Source organism: Caenorhabditis briggsae, assembly GCF_000004555.2.
Source record: "Caenorhabditis briggsae complete genome, chrI, whole genome shotgun sequence".
Taxonomy (NCBI): domain Eukaryota; kingdom Metazoa; phylum Nematoda; class Chromadorea; order Rhabditida; family Rhabditidae; genus Caenorhabditis; species Caenorhabditis briggsae.
In genome coordinates, this window is record NC_013489.2 from 7,765,065 (window position 1) to 7,781,635 (window position 16,571).

The 16,571-nt window shown below is 37.6% G+C and overlaps 2 protein-coding genes across 2 annotated transcripts; one reads left to right on the forward strand and one right to left on the reverse strand.

The window, feature by feature from the left end:
- Nucleotides 1–76: 76 nt before the first annotated feature.
- Cbr-unc-73 lies at nucleotides 77–11,022 on the forward strand (the record flags this gene model as incomplete). The annotated part of the gene is made up of 20 exons (XM_002646314.1): nucleotides 77–246; nucleotides 329–422; nucleotides 475–882; nucleotides 928–1,031; nucleotides 1,080–1,290; nucleotides 1,606–1,680; nucleotides 1,729–2,120; nucleotides 2,286–2,289; nucleotides 2,322–2,562; nucleotides 2,614–2,867; nucleotides 2,917–3,040; nucleotides 3,085–4,067; nucleotides 4,487–4,560; nucleotides 4,760–5,012; nucleotides 5,337–5,584; nucleotides 5,632–5,736; nucleotides 5,786–6,176; nucleotides 6,223–6,753; nucleotides 10,414–10,500; nucleotides 10,915–11,022. 20 exons carry the CDS (start codon nucleotides 77–79, stop codon nucleotides 11,020–11,022), a joined length of 4,857 nt encoding a protein of 1,618 aa, XP_002646360.1.
- On the reverse strand, nucleotides 9,596–10,156 carry CBG12079 (the record flags this gene model as incomplete). The annotated part of the gene is made up of 2 exons (XM_002646315.1): nucleotides 9,596–9,852; nucleotides 10,054–10,156. The coding sequence occupies 2 exons, from the start codon at nucleotides 10,154–10,156 to the stop codon at nucleotides 9,596–9,598; spliced, it is 360 nt and encodes a 119-aa protein (XP_002646361.1).
- Nucleotides 11,023–16,571: the final 5,549 nt, after the last annotated feature.

Here is a 16,571-nt window from a genome sequence, read left to right on the forward strand (position 1 = left end):
ACCTTCTCCTATTGCAGCAACAAACAGTGATATTTCAGCGCGTTTTTTCTCGTTTTGACTCATTCGGTTTTTTCAGATGACGATGAAAGCAGAAGATATCCTACACGTTCTTCGAGATGGCATAGCTATACTTCATGGTGGACGATGTCGAGCCGGTCAAGCAGTCGTAGTGTGTCCTCCTAGAGAACAACTCGTCAATCAAGATCATCTACGCAATGTGCTTCTTTATCTGTTCGAAGTTACATCGTAAGTTTTCCTGATTTCAAAAATATGTGTTCCGAAAAAAAAACTAAAATTCTGAACCCAAAACAAATTTGGTTCTTTACAGAAAAGAAGCCCGAGAGAAAGGATTCCTTGTAGTAATTGATATGCGTGGAAAACAGACATGGGCCAACGTTCGAAATATTCTGAAGGCACTCAGCGTACGTTGTCTACTGCGAAAAAACATAACGTCCGAAAAAAACATTTTTTCAGAGTATTGACAATTCAACAAAAATACAAGTGTTCATCATTAAACCTGAAAAGTTTTGGGAGAAACAGAAAGCGCAGATGTCCTTAGGAACATGGGATTTTGAAGTTGAAATGATCTCGTTCGAATCTCTTATCAAAATAATTGATTCATCCCAACTACCTAAATCAATATCTGGAGGAAACTATCCATATGATCATGACGAATGGCTTGAAATTAGGATGGATCTTGAAAAATGGATATGGAACATCACTGAGATTATGGAAACATTAGAAGCCGTGAGAAGAGATATGTGCCAAGGAGAACATCCAATTGATGTGAAAACTGCTGAAGCGGCATTGAAAAAAAGTCAGTTAGCTAAGAACAATATTTTCAATATTCCAGTCGACAATATTGAAGCGGAAGGAAACAAAGTAAGGTTCTGAAAGGAGATTGTCAGTTTAGTAAATGCGTTACAGATTGTCAATCGAATATTGCAACCGCCTAAAGGTGTCAAAAACCCAGATCTCCAAGCCACTACGCCCTATATCTCAAATCTTACGGACTCTCTTAGATTACTCAAGTAAGTGAAAAAAAAGCTTTAGAAGTGATAAAATGATTTTCTATTCAGAGGCGAAGTTCACAAAAGTTGGGACACCCGGCAAGCTGAACTGGTTAAAGTGTATTATCAAAAACGTTTCGAGGAGGATGTCGAGAAAATGGTTGAAGCCCTACGACCCTACAAGAAACAATGTGAACGAAGCATGGGAGATGTTGGCGGATGTGTTAGCGACGTAAACGCTCTTGCGGAAGATTTTGAAAAGTTTCAAGTTGCTGTCAAGGTAAGTCTTAATTAATGTCAAACAAAAACAATTCATGGTAATGTAAAGTAAAACCTGTAATAGAGGGGCTCCTATACAAGATTTCGAAAAAATTTCAACTGATAAAATTTTTGTGATAATATTTATGATACAAAAATTATCAGTTGACAACTTTTTATAATATTTCACAGGTACCAAGATAAATTGACACATATGTAAAAAGTCATGGGGCAATTCTATTACAGATTCTACTGTAAATACCTCACATATTGGTGTTTGATCAAAAGTTCTAGTTTTAAGCTCCGTTCTTTTAAATTTCTCAATACTTTCCTTCAGGCGATGGAAGTGTCTGTCAAACGCGTTTTTGATCAAGCAAATGAACTGCGGACAAGTGGGGCTCGAAATCAAATCGTATGATTGAACTTCTAAAATCAAATTGAATGTTGATATAAATTTCAGACTGACCATGTAACAGAACGACTAACGAATGAATGGCGTCTCGTAAAAGAATTGATGGAACGAAGAGCGACTATTCTGCACAATGCTCGAAAATTTTTCTCATCAGCACAATGCTATTTCGCTGAGATACCCGCTTGGACAGCACAGCCGGGAATCAATCCGAATGATGTGATGTTCTCTCAAGAATCTTTGGAAATCGCCATCAGAACACATGACGGATTCTGGGCGCAGGTAGAGGAGGTCTATGCGCAGGCATATGAGGATGCATTGAATCTGATGAAATCACTCAAAGAATCCGAAACAGAAGACAATGTTGCCAAAGAGCATTCAAGTCGGCTACAAAGAGCTCATAAACAGCTAGGCGAAAAATGGAAAGAAAGGCAGGCAAGTTGGTTTATAAACAGCAGATGGTGCGACGTTTCCTCCTTCTGTCGCTTTCGACGCATGGCATTTGTGCCGCTCTCATACATGTCGCGTAGCGCACGCAGTGAAGACTCGAAAAATCGATTTTATTTCAAGCAGTTCAATTCACATATTGCTTTTAAAAATTCTTTCAGTCTTGTGATATTGCCAACTAAAACTGTCCATTTTAGGTACTTCTTCACCACATGCTTGCCATGATAGCATTCGAGACGGACGTTAAATTAGTAGTCGATTGGCTTCAGCTTCATGGAGAGCCATATTTACGACGAAATATTCATATAGGGGAAAATGTGAATCAAGCTAGAACTTTTCAACGGAATCATTCAAATTTTCAACGGGTAGCAGCTAACACTTACGGAAATGTACAAAAACTAAGACGAGTATATCAAGATGTTTCTAACTCAGGAAGTCGTAAGTGATTTTTTCTTACAGAATTGAAACTATTTACTCATGTGATTTCAGAAGTATGCGATGTTAACAAGATGCAAGAACTTATGACCGATCTCACAGCTAAAATTGAAAAATTCACTACTATTGAACAGTCGAGAGAGCATTTACTCCGACAATCTGTTCTCTTTCACACTCATTATACGGAACTGACGGATTGGTATACGAAAATGCGAGAAAAGTACAACGAGAAACGGATAGAGCTGACCGTTCCAGTTTGTGACAAAAACAAAGAACGATTCGTTCTGGAAACCGATGAAACTGCACAGGTAACTTTTAATCAACAGAAATCAGTTGATTCAAACCAGTTCGGTTCAGGCATATGCAATGACAATTGACGAAGGGAAAATGTTGATCGAAATGATGCATAATGCTACAAGGATATTTGATGTTGACTATACTGTTAGTATTGCACACATTCAAACACTCATTTCTGATATCGGTGAGGTTTTTATTAGATTCGCAAAATAATGTTATTTTTTCCAGAAAATAAGAATACGCAGATTTCGTCAGAATGGGGACCTCGCCGGACACTACTCCACATCGCTTCCAAATTTGCGATGTTCGAACAGAATAAATATGAAGTCCTGGAGCAGATAAAAGGATGGGAAGAAGATATGAGAGAAATGGTGGAGTCACCTTCATTTCACGACAAAGCTGATAACGTCATGCCTTATCACATCGAGAATCAAGAAAAGGTTCGAGAAGCAATATCATCGATTCAAAAAGCAGCAATGGAATTGTCTCAAGTACTCTACAGTCACAAGCTCACAGATCTCAGAGATAAAAGAGATCGGATAGTACTGGAAGCAATACGAGATCACATTCGAGAGCTAGAAATAGATGAGTCTAGAGTGATGGCATATGCTAATGAAACATCATCACGGATAAATGCAGTTCGGGAAGTTGTCGAGTTACGAAAAGTTTCTTTAGGAGTTTGTCGACTGATAGAAACCCAACTGCAAGCTCTCACAAAGCTAGGAGTGATTCCACATGATTACAATGACACAGTTCAAAAGCAAGAAGAACTGCGTGCTTTCCGAGATGCTGTTACTATCAGACTCAGGGATCCGTATGATGCTTTCGTCGTTCGATTTCGTGAACTGATGGAGAATCGTCTGGCGAATCGAGATGAAGTTGTTCATCACAATGAAATGATACAGACAAAATATCGACGGTTAATGGCACTTTGTGAAGAAAGGAATAAGCTTTTAAAATCAGCCCATGGTTGCTATAAAACGTATGAAACAGCAGTTCTTCCGATTCTCAACCAACTGGAATCTGAATACCACTCTCCAACTGTAACGGATTGGTGTGCTGGATGTCCATCAACGGTACACTCAGACCGAGCTTCTTACGTGGCAGATTTGCTCAGTAAACACATGGATTACAAGGAACGATTCGGTAAAGGATGTACGTATGCATTGAGAAACGGAGATTTTCTTCTACGGTACATCAAAAGAGCCAACGTTGCCGCTAGTGAACGGTAAGCGAGAAAATAACGATTTTCATGTAGGAGAGGCAAACATGTGTTAAAAAGATTTATCAACAAACTGAGCATGTGTTTCCTCTTTAACGAATGTCCCATTTTTGAATTCAGACAGAAACCCCCAAGATGGTGTGTTCCTTCTCGATATTTTGCTATTTGAAAGTCGTCGACTCTGTGTTGATTTCTTGGGTAAAATTTTAGACATAGGGAATAAGCTACCTTTTGTTCGTTTCGAATGTTTGCTATGGAGATCCTGATAATTCGATAGAAAGTGTTATTAACAATCGAGAATCTTTTAATTTTTCGCGCATATGCGTTTTACGATCTTCGCCTCTTATATGAGACATCTGATGAGAGAAATTACGGTTCCAGGAAGCGGCATGAAAACAAATCGCCGAGATGAAGTCAAACATTCGAGAGAGGCAGTCGAATATACTGGAACTTTGGTTACAGAAAAAATCACTTCTTGAAGGGTAAGTGTTTCTTTGATTCCGGTAGTTTTGTTGCGTGAAATCTATTTATGTACCTACAATGTTGGCTGAACACATAGGGTGTTAACTGGTTTTATCTAGCTGGAACATCTTGTTATCAGCATGAGCTTTAACTTGAAAAAGAAAAATAAAAACAAGTTTACTAGTACTTTTTGTAAAATTGCAAAAGAGGTTCTTACAGATGCCAAAACTTCATTGCCATCGAAGCCACTGCTAAAGATCTTCTAAAATTCATGACTGGTGAAGGAAATGAGAAGTTGAAACAGTTTGAGAAACGAGGACGTGGCGAGTTGAACGATGAAGATGACGAATTCGCCAAATTCAAATTAGAAGTGAAGCAAAAGAAAACGGAGATTCAGACGTTCTTGCTTTGCTCAGACGAATCGATGGTTCGAGGCGTTCATGGAGATCAGGTTGAACGATGTATCGAACAAGTGAGTTTTTGATATTCAAGTTTCAAATATGAGTTTCAAGAACGTCAGAATAAATTTCGACTGTAAAAATACAGAAAAAAACTTTTTCGAACCAATTTTGATATTCTAAACAATTATCTAAAAATTCATAACGGAAATTGCGATTTTTCGAAGGGAGATCGGAATATCTATTTTAAACTTTTCTCAGTATTTTTCGTTAATTCGTTCCGAATTCATAATTTTCAAATTTTAATCGAAATATAATAACAATCTGTTTTTAATATATTGAATGATTAAGGTATGTCTTGATGTTTTCTGTGTCTTTCTAAATGTAGCCTTTTCCAGGTGAAAGAGAAATTCAATCAATTTTCTCGACGAGTCGGCGATTGTGAAGTCGTTCTGCGTGGCGAAAATGGCGGATCAAGTTCATCGAAAGACGAATTCTCACTGGATCGACACTCCGACACAGCCATATTCAATGAAAAAGCAATCAGCGAGCAGCGGGCTGAAAATCGAAAAGTTCTTGAACCAATGCGGGAACTCATTCAGTCTGAGAAGGATTATATTAAAGATTTGGAGAAATGTATCAGCATGTAAGCACGTTTTGAAACAAATCATATGATAACACTTGGGTTTTTAGATATGTCGCCGAGTTTGATCAGGCTACGAAGAATGGTTCAATTCCGACATTACAGAAGTATGATATATTTGGTAATATCGAAAAAATATATCAATTTCATCATGAGTGAGTCAATCTATCGTAATCTGTTGAAATAAAACAAAACTTTTTTCAGTAAACTTCTCCCGGAACTTGTGAAATACGAGAACCAGCCTGAAGCAGTTGGTGCTTCGTTCACCGTCTGGATTGATTTGCTCAATGAGCTCTACATCGAGTATTGCGTTAATAAGGAACAGAAGAACAACGTGCTTGCTACTCCAGAAGCAAAAGCGTTTTTCACAGAAATCCGGGAGAAACACGGACTGGAAATCGATAACGAAATTACAAGTCACCTTATAAAGCCTGTTCAGAGGATCACTCGATACCAGTTATTGATATCCCAACTGTTGAGAAGCTGTAACGATAAAGCCGACGATCTCAAGGATGCGTACGATGTGGTGTGTAGTGTTCCGAGAAAAGCCAACGATATAATTCACTTCAACTGCCTGGAGTTGAAAAACTGCAATGTATGTTGATTCTGGCAACTGATCTTGATTAATTATGTATATTCAGGTTGATGAGTTGGGCCCGTTCGTAACCCAAGATGTGCTCACTGTCTGGGAACCGAGAGCGTACTTTAAAGGACGAGGAAAAGAACGTCAGGTGTTCTTGTTTGATCTTTCCATCGTCTTCGCCAAAAGGATTGAAACGTCACCAAAAAACTTCAAATATGTTATCAAAGGCAAGCCGCTTCCACTCAGCGATGTTTCCATTGTTGAACATGTCGAAGGCGATTCGTGTCGATTTGGACTGCGCGTTGGATCTAACCATTCCAATGACAACCGTACCGATTTAAAGGCTTCAACTGAGAGTACCAAAGTTAAGTGGGTTCTGAAGATTCGCGAACTGACGACTGGATTATTGCCACTTGGTACATTGGGTCTTGGAGTTTCGCCAGCAATATCAGCTACAACTCTATCAACCGCCAGAAGTGTCTCACATCGTTCTGGCGCTTCAACATCGTCTGGAGGAGATAATCGACAATCGCAAGACGTCGACTCACTGCTTCATCATCGTTATAGTGTTCACAGTTGTGATAGTGAGGTAATTCTTTTTTCATTTTTCATGTCAGGAGCAGATAGAAGATATCTTCTTTTCATTGACGGGTAGGATGTTTGTACGACAGGTGCCAACCAATGGAATGTATGGCATCTGTTTTCTTTTTTTTTCATAGGCATGAAGAACTGCTTAGATTTTGAACAGAGTTGTAAGGAAGCTCAGGCCTAAGAAGTCGTATCGATTTTGCTGAAGATAGTTGTATAATACTTTGCTTGATAAGTTAACAAATTTTGATTCATGACTAAGCGAAGATTTTAGAAATTTATTCCGAAAGGTGTATACAATAGATAGAAACGGTACTGAAATGATTGCACATCACAGCACACATGAACGCATAGGGATTAGGAATTTTCGTTTCTCATACACACATACACACAACAAACTTCGGTCGGCTCCCTCCCGGGAAGACGGCTGTCGTCTGCGACCTCGTGATCGTTTCTACTCTCTGCTTTTGCTCTTCGAGGAGCAGCTCTTCTCATCATCATCATCATCTTTTTCTTCTGCTCCTTTATCTTCTATCTTAACTTGAAAAAGTTTAATCAATATCATCCATCAGTGACAAGGGAAAACGAGCCATCAGATGAAATCTATTCATTTTAATATGCTGTCGTAGATTCTATTACTGTAATCATTCTGTCAGCTAAATATTTATCGACCGAAGGAACGCCATTGAACGGTTTATCGTGGCGCAATCTATTCGATTTATTCTTAACTGCTGCCTGCAGCTGTCTCTATTTTCCCACGGTTCGCATCGTTCATTTCGCTCTTCCAACAGTCGAGTCGTTCTGTGATAACCGAATCTCTTTCAAAGAGTGGCTTCCAGAATTATGATGAAATGCTTCTCATGTATCAACAAGGTGAGTTTGTTGAAAGTAAATCTTTTTGCAATGACGTATTCATCAATTTCCGCCGCCAGTCGTGATACAGATGAAAGGTGTGGTGTCGTATGACCTGCTGCGATTCTCGTAATATGTTGATTGAATTTTCCGTTTTCAGAAAAAATGCATTTTTGGCTCTAAAATCGGTTTCCTCGTTCGTTCTGGTTAGGTAGTTATTTTTCTTATTTTTCTTATAAACTCAAAGTTGGACAAGCATGTTCGAAAATAATCTGTGGTAGTCGTGAGCGGAAAATGAATTAATTATGACACAGACACACAAGCTCCGTGTCGAATGCTTCTCTTGTTGAGCAATAGACCTAGTATTTCGTTTGCTTGTCAGACTCTGAAAATAAATTGAACATATATTTGCGTTTTTCCAGAACATATATAGATTTTTTAACCAAAACCAAATGGCGAATTCATACTGAAAAGCGCTTCGCACTAGTGCACTTTTCTATTCACTTTAGTCGGACGATTATGACGATCCTATTCATTCGAAGGTTCTTCTCTCTTTCAATTCCTAATCCTTCTCCTTTTTAGTCCGCCTTCTCCTTCTTCGGAATTCAGACACCCGACTCTTCATCCTTTCTTTTCTCCATATTCTCCACCCCCGCGTCGGCGTTGCTCCTCTTCTGGCCGATGGCGGTTGGACATGTGAGTAGTTCGACAAACGAGGCTCAAATTCTCCGACGATTTTGGGATGTTTGTTAATTGTTTCCTTCCTGGACGTCGTTGCACACCGACTCCTCCTCCTCTGTGCCGTTTTGACTCTTGATATGGATTGCAGGCAATTTGTTTTCAATTAGCTAAGATTATGTAGACGTCGTCCTAACAAACAATGAAGCGACAAACCTCACGTTTGTCGTTGCCACTCGCTCACTAAACCATCATCTCATTCAATCCCTTTTCCCGCACCGTCATTGTTGTTGTTATAAGAAAACCCTAATTCTCTTTCTCAATGCTTTAACCCAGTCAGCAATTTTTATAAACCATTTGTTTTGTTTCTAATCCTACTGGAGAGTCTCCAATAGAGACATCGACTAATTGGTTCAGTGCTACTCTCTTATTTCGTCCCGCCCATCTTCTTGTTTTTTTTTCAACATCTTCGCTTTCTCTTCTCTTTCTCCGTCCAGCTTTTATGCGAAGGAAACAATCAAATTCGGTTATGTCGGAGTAAGCTCCGCCTCATACACGCCACGGTGTCCACAGCGAGTGTTTTGTGTCTCTTCGGATCAGATCCTCTTGATATTTACTCTAGTACATGTATCCATTTCATCGTTTTTTTTTGTGTCGCGCCCCCGTTGTCTCTCTCACTTCTTCCTTCATCTCTTCCCACCCCTTGCGGTTTGTTCCAGTGGTTGGGTTGAATTTCTAACTTTTCCTGATATCAGTCTTTGATAGTAAAAGCGTTTGTAAAATGCCAATCGAATGTATCACTGACTCGATTGGCCAGGCTTTAACCTTTGAGCAGGGGTTTTCCTATTTCAATTATTGAGGTACACGAGAGGGACCGACAATATAATTGACGGCAGTAGTATTCATATTGGATAGAGTCTAAATAGACCTTTCACATTTTCTTTTTTCTATAATTTCCTCTGCAAAGCCTAGACTTTTACTTCTAGCTAGGTTTCTCTATTTTTTTTTTTTCGTCAATGGATGTTTTTTTGGGTGCTAGGCAGGTGGAGCGTAAGAATTAGATTTGAGTCTGGGATTATTTGAGCTCGAGAGACAACTAAATTTTTAGCCATGATTTATAACAACCATTCCATATTGATATTATAAGCTTCACAGTTTTATCAGGAGAGAAAATTTCAACTCAAAAAGACAGATCCCCTCAGGCTATTTTTTGGTATGTTGAAACTTCATGCTCTTATTTTCAACAAAATAAATGAAAAACCAGAGGCATTCAATTTTCGATTAACCATAGAACATAAAAAATTTTCGTATGTTCATTTCGTTATCCACATCCATCTGATCCGCATCTTCTGTTCTTCTTCTTCTTCTTCTTCTTCTTCTTCTTCTTCTTCTTCTTCTTCTTCTTCTTCTTCTTCTTCTTCTTCTTCTTCTTCTTCTTCTTCTTCTTCTTCTTCTTCTTCTTCTTCTTCTTCTTCTTCTTCTTCTTCTTCTTCTTCTTCTTCTTCTTCTTCTTCTTCTTCTTCTTCTTCTTCTTCTTCTTCTTCTTCTTCTTCTTCTTCTTCTTTTTCGTCTTTGAAATGTAATTACTCGGTAGTTGTTTCTAATTCTTCGAATTTTTTCTTTTTTGCTTCTCTTTGTTTGACATTTTAAATCCTCTTCCTCTCTTTTGTTTTCCCATCCACAACCTATCGAGTTCTCTCTCTAACTACAGAATGCTAACTTATTCAAAATCGTGGCGTTCGATTCGATCAAGAACAGGTAGTCTCTATACCCGTGCTCGAAATCGACTGACAAGCTCTTTTCGAAGTGGAACTAAGCCAGAGAAACTGACTATTGATGGTGTCGAATTTGACGATTCCGCGGTGAGAAATCATGACTAGATTCGTGTGTTTCTGCGGGTAAAACGAAATTCATTAATATTTGATATCCATGGGTGTCGGACGTAACCGCTCGTTTCGTTTTGCAGAAGAAGAAGAAGAAGAAGAAGGAAGATTGTTTTCCTTCATTGTGACACTTCTGTCACCAGACACTGTCACTGATTTTGAATGATTTGAGTGGCAAATGATGACCCAGGGGACCATCAGACAATATAACAAAAAATAAGTTCTGAAAAATTGTTTCCTTTTTGCAGCAGTCCTCGGAAGTATGGATTGTGACGGCCGACTTCGATGGGCAAACTGAAGGTCACTTAACAGTTCACAAGGGAGACCGAGTTGAAGTAAGATTTTCAGATTTTTGATAGCCAATCTTCTGCAATGTTATGAATTATATACAGATATGCAAAAGCGTATTTTCCATTTGATTTTCTTCCAGTTTGCCTATTTTCAAAAGCTTAGCTGTTAAGTTTCCGATTACTTAAAAATTTTTGGAGGGTGTAAAACATCCCTAGATTAGTAACTTTGAATTCACATAGTTTTTTGAAAATACAGCACAAAAACAGACTCCTGAAAATGGTCAAACTGGTAGAAAGTTAACTGGAAAATACATTTTTGTGTATCTTATTGACCGATACTCTCTACACACGGTTCTTCTATAAATACTAAAATGTTGTATCGTGTTCACAAATAAAAAATCTTCATATCATTCTAGGAACAACTGTAATTTTAGAACTGAAAATATTCTCTTCTTCCAGATTGTCGAAGATCAAGCCACAGATTGCGCTGAATATATTCAAGTTGTTCTGTGTGATCAACCAACAAAGCATGGTCTTGTTCCTGCTTCCATCATTGTTCCACGTTAGTTTTTTTCTTTAGCTTCTGTATAGTAACAAACGAAATAAGAGAAAGAAAGTTGAGGAAATTACTCTCAACTTACTTTGAATTTTTGAGCCAACGGTCAGAGTTTTGAATAATTCAGCAAGCGAGTAAGGAGTGCGTGTGGTTGTTGTGTCAGTGATTCGAGTATGTGCATGCTACTACCTCCATCATCTTTTTCTTCTTCTGCTTCTTCTTTTTTTAACGTCACTTTTATTCTCATTTCTTGTGTAACCCTTATGATTTTTCTTTCTGATTTTATCCGGTGTTATCTATCAACTTGTCATTCATATTATCCCATTTCTTGAGTGTGTTGCCTTCCCTCCTTCCTTCATTTTCTTGATGTTTTGTTGTCTTTCAATTGGGAGGATACGTGAAGTGGTGGTTGTCAGAGAAGGAGAAGACGAAGGCAAACATTTCCCCTTTGCTTCTTTTTCTCCACTGCTTCATTCGTCTTTCATTATTAGACTGAAAGACCACTCTTCTGTTTCCCATCTCCAGGCGAATGACACCACAATTCAAGAATCTCCCATCCTATGATCAATTTGTTTTTTTTTAAATTCATCACCTCGTCTCATTATTACCAATGACACTTGATTCCATGAAATTTAACCTGATCTCTTACCTAATTTATTGACTTTTTTCTGTTATCCATATTTCTTATCCTCTTCATTTTATGAATTTTTTTGTACAATCTGCCTGTCTTGTATGATGTGTGTATATGAATTTTGCAGTAAAAATTGTGATCTCATCACTACGGATATCAAACTTTATAATCTAAGCGAGAATAGAGATATATCCAATTTTTGAGATGTTTAGTTCATTTTCGACTCTTCCTTATTATCAATTCACACGGCTACCAATAATTCTGATTCCAAAAAGAAACAACTATTCGGAATTAATCTTCGGGAGAAAAACGCCGAAGACCGTGGCCGACGACCACAACGACAAAAACTCAAATTTAAAAAGATGTTCATTTTTTTCCGGGTTTTATTATCTCGAGTTGGAAAAAAATATTTTTTTAATAGTAAAAATTGACTGAACGGAAATCAAGATGAAAAATCTTGAAAAAAAACACTTAGATTATTGTAGTTGTCGCTGTAAGACCTTCGGCGATTTTTCGTGCTTCAATAATACCATAAATTCGGTTTCCAGGTAAAAGTTCCTTTAGCCGAAATCGAATTTCATGCAAATCCAGGTTGGGAAAATGAAGGATTAGAGTCTACATTCTTCGTCATTTTCCCACGTCGTCTTTTTTTTTCAATTCTTCAAAACAACGAATCTCAGGAATTCTTCTCCCACATTCATATTCTATTTTCTTCGTGTTTCCACCGGAAACGTGTCATTCCGGTCCCTTCTTTCTTCTCTTTATACACCCATTAGTCGGGTGCAGCTCTACCAAATCAAAGTTTTTTTTTTCGTATCACACTTTTCTTTTTTCGCGAAAGCTATCAAAAAGTAACGGTAGAGGTCTTTTACCACCAGGTGGATACCCTGTTTGCTCAGGACTCTTCATCGAAAAAAGTGATAAAATATATGAAGTTTTGAAAAAGAGACGAAACAGTTTGTGATATCCAGAGACTGCAGCTTTTAGTGTTTATTTGATATAGAGCACAATGGCACAGAATAAACGCTTTGGGGCCAGTTTAGAGTATTTTCACAGTCTCATTCGTATCTTCAGTACAGGGAGCTTCCACAGCTCCGATTTTTTTAGTATCAGAGTGATAAAAATATACAAAGTTCGAAATTGTATTTGAAGTTTTCGGCAAATTATCATTGACTATATTTATCATTGACTACAGTGGTATCATTGACTACATTTTGTATCATTGACTACAAAGTTTCATTGACTTCTTTTTGTATCATTGACTACGGTGGTATCATTGACTACAAAGTTTCATTGACTACATTTCGTTTCATTTGTATCATTGACTACATGGGCAAATGATACTTTCTCTCTGAAATTCTGAAATTTCTGTTTCAGTACCAAATATCACTTTCTCCGTACATAATCGAAACAAGGTGTTTCAGCCTGAGCCTATAATTTCAACAAAAAACTGAAAATTTTGAAAAATTTCAACGAGAACGTTGGAAGTTTCGTTGGTTCTCGCGAGTTTCAGTTCTTTTTTGACAGGAATTTTTAGTTTTTTTTTGTTTAAATTATAGGCTTAGGTTGAAACGCCTTGTTTCAATTTTACACTGAGAAAGCGATTATTGGTACTAAAACTAAACTCTCAGAATTTCAGAGAAAAGAATCATTCGCTTAAGCACATGTAGTCAATGAAACAAATGAAACAAAAAGTAGTCAATGAAACATTGCAGTCAATGATACAAAAAGTAGTCAATGAAACTTTGCAGTCAATGATACTTTGTAGTCAATGAGACTTTGTAGTCAATGAAAATATAGACAATGATAATTTGCCGAAGTTTTCTGGTTTCAAGTTCTTTTCAATTTCGTTTGACCCAATTGACGACTTTAACTTTTCATTCTTATTATTGTCTCACTGTATTTTGTAGTTTTTTATTGTTACATCAAGAGAGAGTGAGACGAACAACCTAGTTCTTCTTATGTTATCTTCTTTCAAACAAAATGGGATTCTGTGTTTTCGAGTTGTTTTTTCCTCTCTCACCCACTACTCAAATGAGGAAACCAACAGAAGCGACACCGTGTTCGGAATTGGAAAGCTCATCCATCTCGTTTAATTGAAATCTCTTCTCATCCTTCCTCTTCTTTTTTTTTCTTGTTATTCTGAAGGTGGCGTCTTTTTTTTCTCTGGAATTCAACGATCATGAAGTAAGAAGAGGAATAACTTCATTGATGTGTTCTTCATCATGTTGAAATTGTTCAAACACAATCGACTGGCTCTTCCCCATCTGGCCCATATGGCTCGTTGGGGATTCGTGTCTAATTGTAAAAAGGTCTTTCTGATTTCCAAACTCTTCTCCTTCTCCCTCGTCTCGATTTCGATCAGCGGATCTCTTTTTTCTCTCTCTCTCTCTCTCTCTCTCTCTCTCTCTCTCTCTCTCCCTCTCTCTCTCTCTCTCTCTCTTCTCGATATGACAAATATCGGCTCGCGAGAGAGCATTGGAAACCCTCCCTTCTCCATTCCTCTCCGATTCACACGTGTCTCTCTTCTGTGCACCCCAATCATTTCGTTTTTCTTTCTTTTCCAGAGTCTCTCTCAGTGATTTTTTGGTTGTGCGGTGGTTATGTATATATTTATTATATACATTGAGCAGAAAAGAGAGGAAGTAGAGAGTTTTGTGTATGTATGTGCTCATCAAATCTCACTGGGCGCCCGGGTGCTCTCGCGAGCGCGCACTCCTCTTTACTTCTCAACCTTATAACATTGTTTTCTTCCGAAACCCACAAATTGTAATGGTTTCATTAGTTTAAGTCTCATTAGAGAGATGGGCGGAGTCACATGATTCTTCTGGAATTCTAACAATCTTTTTTCAATTAGGAGGATGTTCCTTTAAAGAACTTTTACTTCTTTTCAGCCCTTTCTCTTGATTCCAATTAAAAGAGCAACACAAAAACGAAAGAAGAAATAATAGAGATGTCTCATTTCCGGAGCACTTCCAATTCGATTTTCGTTTCCAATTTCGTCTTTCTTTTTGTGTGTTGGCTCTTCGCCTTCTTCGTTTTTTTTCCAATTTTTCACCATCCATTTTCTTCTGAATTTCCTCCCAGTTCCCGTCTTCTCCTTGACGACGTCACATTAGACTTCTCTCCCGATTCTAAAAAAAAAATCTTTTCATTCCTTTTCTTTTTTTCTCATTTCTCATTTTCATTCGAAAGAAGAAATGGGCGATGGACTTGAGATTAAAGATAACGTATTACCTCTAATCGAATTCTTCCAAGCCGTCTACTTCGAGCTCAATTATCTCGATTCCTGTGAAAGATATCAAAAACTTGTCACACTGTTTGGGTAGGCTTCAGAGGAAATATGTTAATTTTTCTGTTGACTCTGTCCAGAGACAGTAGCCAATATTAAATGGCAATGGTATTAGAACTGTGAGAGAGTGAAAAGTTTATGAAGCGTTTTGATGTTCTTAATAGGATAAGTTTTCTGATATTCTGAGCTCATTTCATTTAAGCCTGAGCATAATTATTTTTTACTTGTATTCTCTATTTGAAACCCTGATCCCAGATAATTCAAAACCCAATTTATCACCACTTTTTTTATCAAACTAGGTTCTGATAACTTTTCTTTATTCCTCAATTCTTTTCCGTCTCATCCACTCCAACTCACTTTCAACTCAAGTCGTTCTATGAGATCAAAGAATGCCGACCAGTTTCAACGTACACACAAATACCGTATCATTTATCAAGTCTCTTTTTAAACCCGTTTCCTATTTCTATGTATGTTTTTTTTTTCTGCAATTCAGTCATATGATGCGTCGATCTCAAACTGTGGAGGGCAGTACGGATTCAGAAGGCGGCGGAACGACTCCAACGAAATCATCAAAAAAAGAACGATGGTCGTTTGCTATCAAACGTCGATGGTTTTCTTCATCAACCAGTAGACATAGCCATGATCATGACGTGGCGATTGTGCAACCAACGAAAACTTCGCTTGGTGCATCTGGAAATAATAATGGTAGTTTGAATGTTTGGGTTCTTGTGATTGGTTTGGTTGATTATTGGGAATCTGACAGTTGGCTCACAAAAATGAAATAAATTTTTACCTAGAAGTACAAAAAACAAACAAAAAAAACAAGTTTTAATTTATAGCCGAATCTGGAAGTGTTCCTGACCGTCCAGACGATTCGAATGCATCTGGATCGACAGTTTCAAAAAGGAAATCATTGCGGTGAGTCGGATTCTTTTCTTCGCTCTTTTAGACGTTTTCCTCCGCCTTTTTCTTCTTTTTGATCCACACAAATCCAAAGAATGTGGCACTTAAAATGGGGGTGAAGAGGGCCAGTTTCCTTCTCCCACTTCTTTTTTCTTACTATTTTGTTTTATTTTTTCATATATTCTTCCTCTACTTTTTGACTGTTTCTTTTCAACGATAACGTTTTGTAGTTCGTTCTGTCAAAAAAAGTTTTTTAATGTCCGAATTCAGAAAGAAATGGAAAAAAAGGAAAATTCGTTTTTCTCATTCTTTGTTGTTTTCTATAATACTTTACTCGATTCAAGACATGTCTCTCTTTCTATCTTGTATTTGAAAATTTTCCAAAGAAAATCAAAATTTTCGCATTCTTCGCTGCGAACCATAATAAAATAGGACTTTCCGGTGGAATTGAGAACTATGATCTTCTTAAAATATAAGAGGCAGTATCAAATTTCTTTTAGATTTTCCTTAAGCTAATATTGAAATTTTCAAAGACGAATTAATTCAGTATTAGTTTTTCTTGAACTTTCTAGAATATTGAAAATAGTAGTCTCCGGTGCTTATGAATCTGTTGATTATACATACCGTGCAACCTGTAATAGAACGGCCCCCACTCTGTCAACTTTGAGGTAATTTTTCATCTCAATCCCTTCAAAAGATATACAAATCTGTCAACTGATAAAATGTTGGTAATT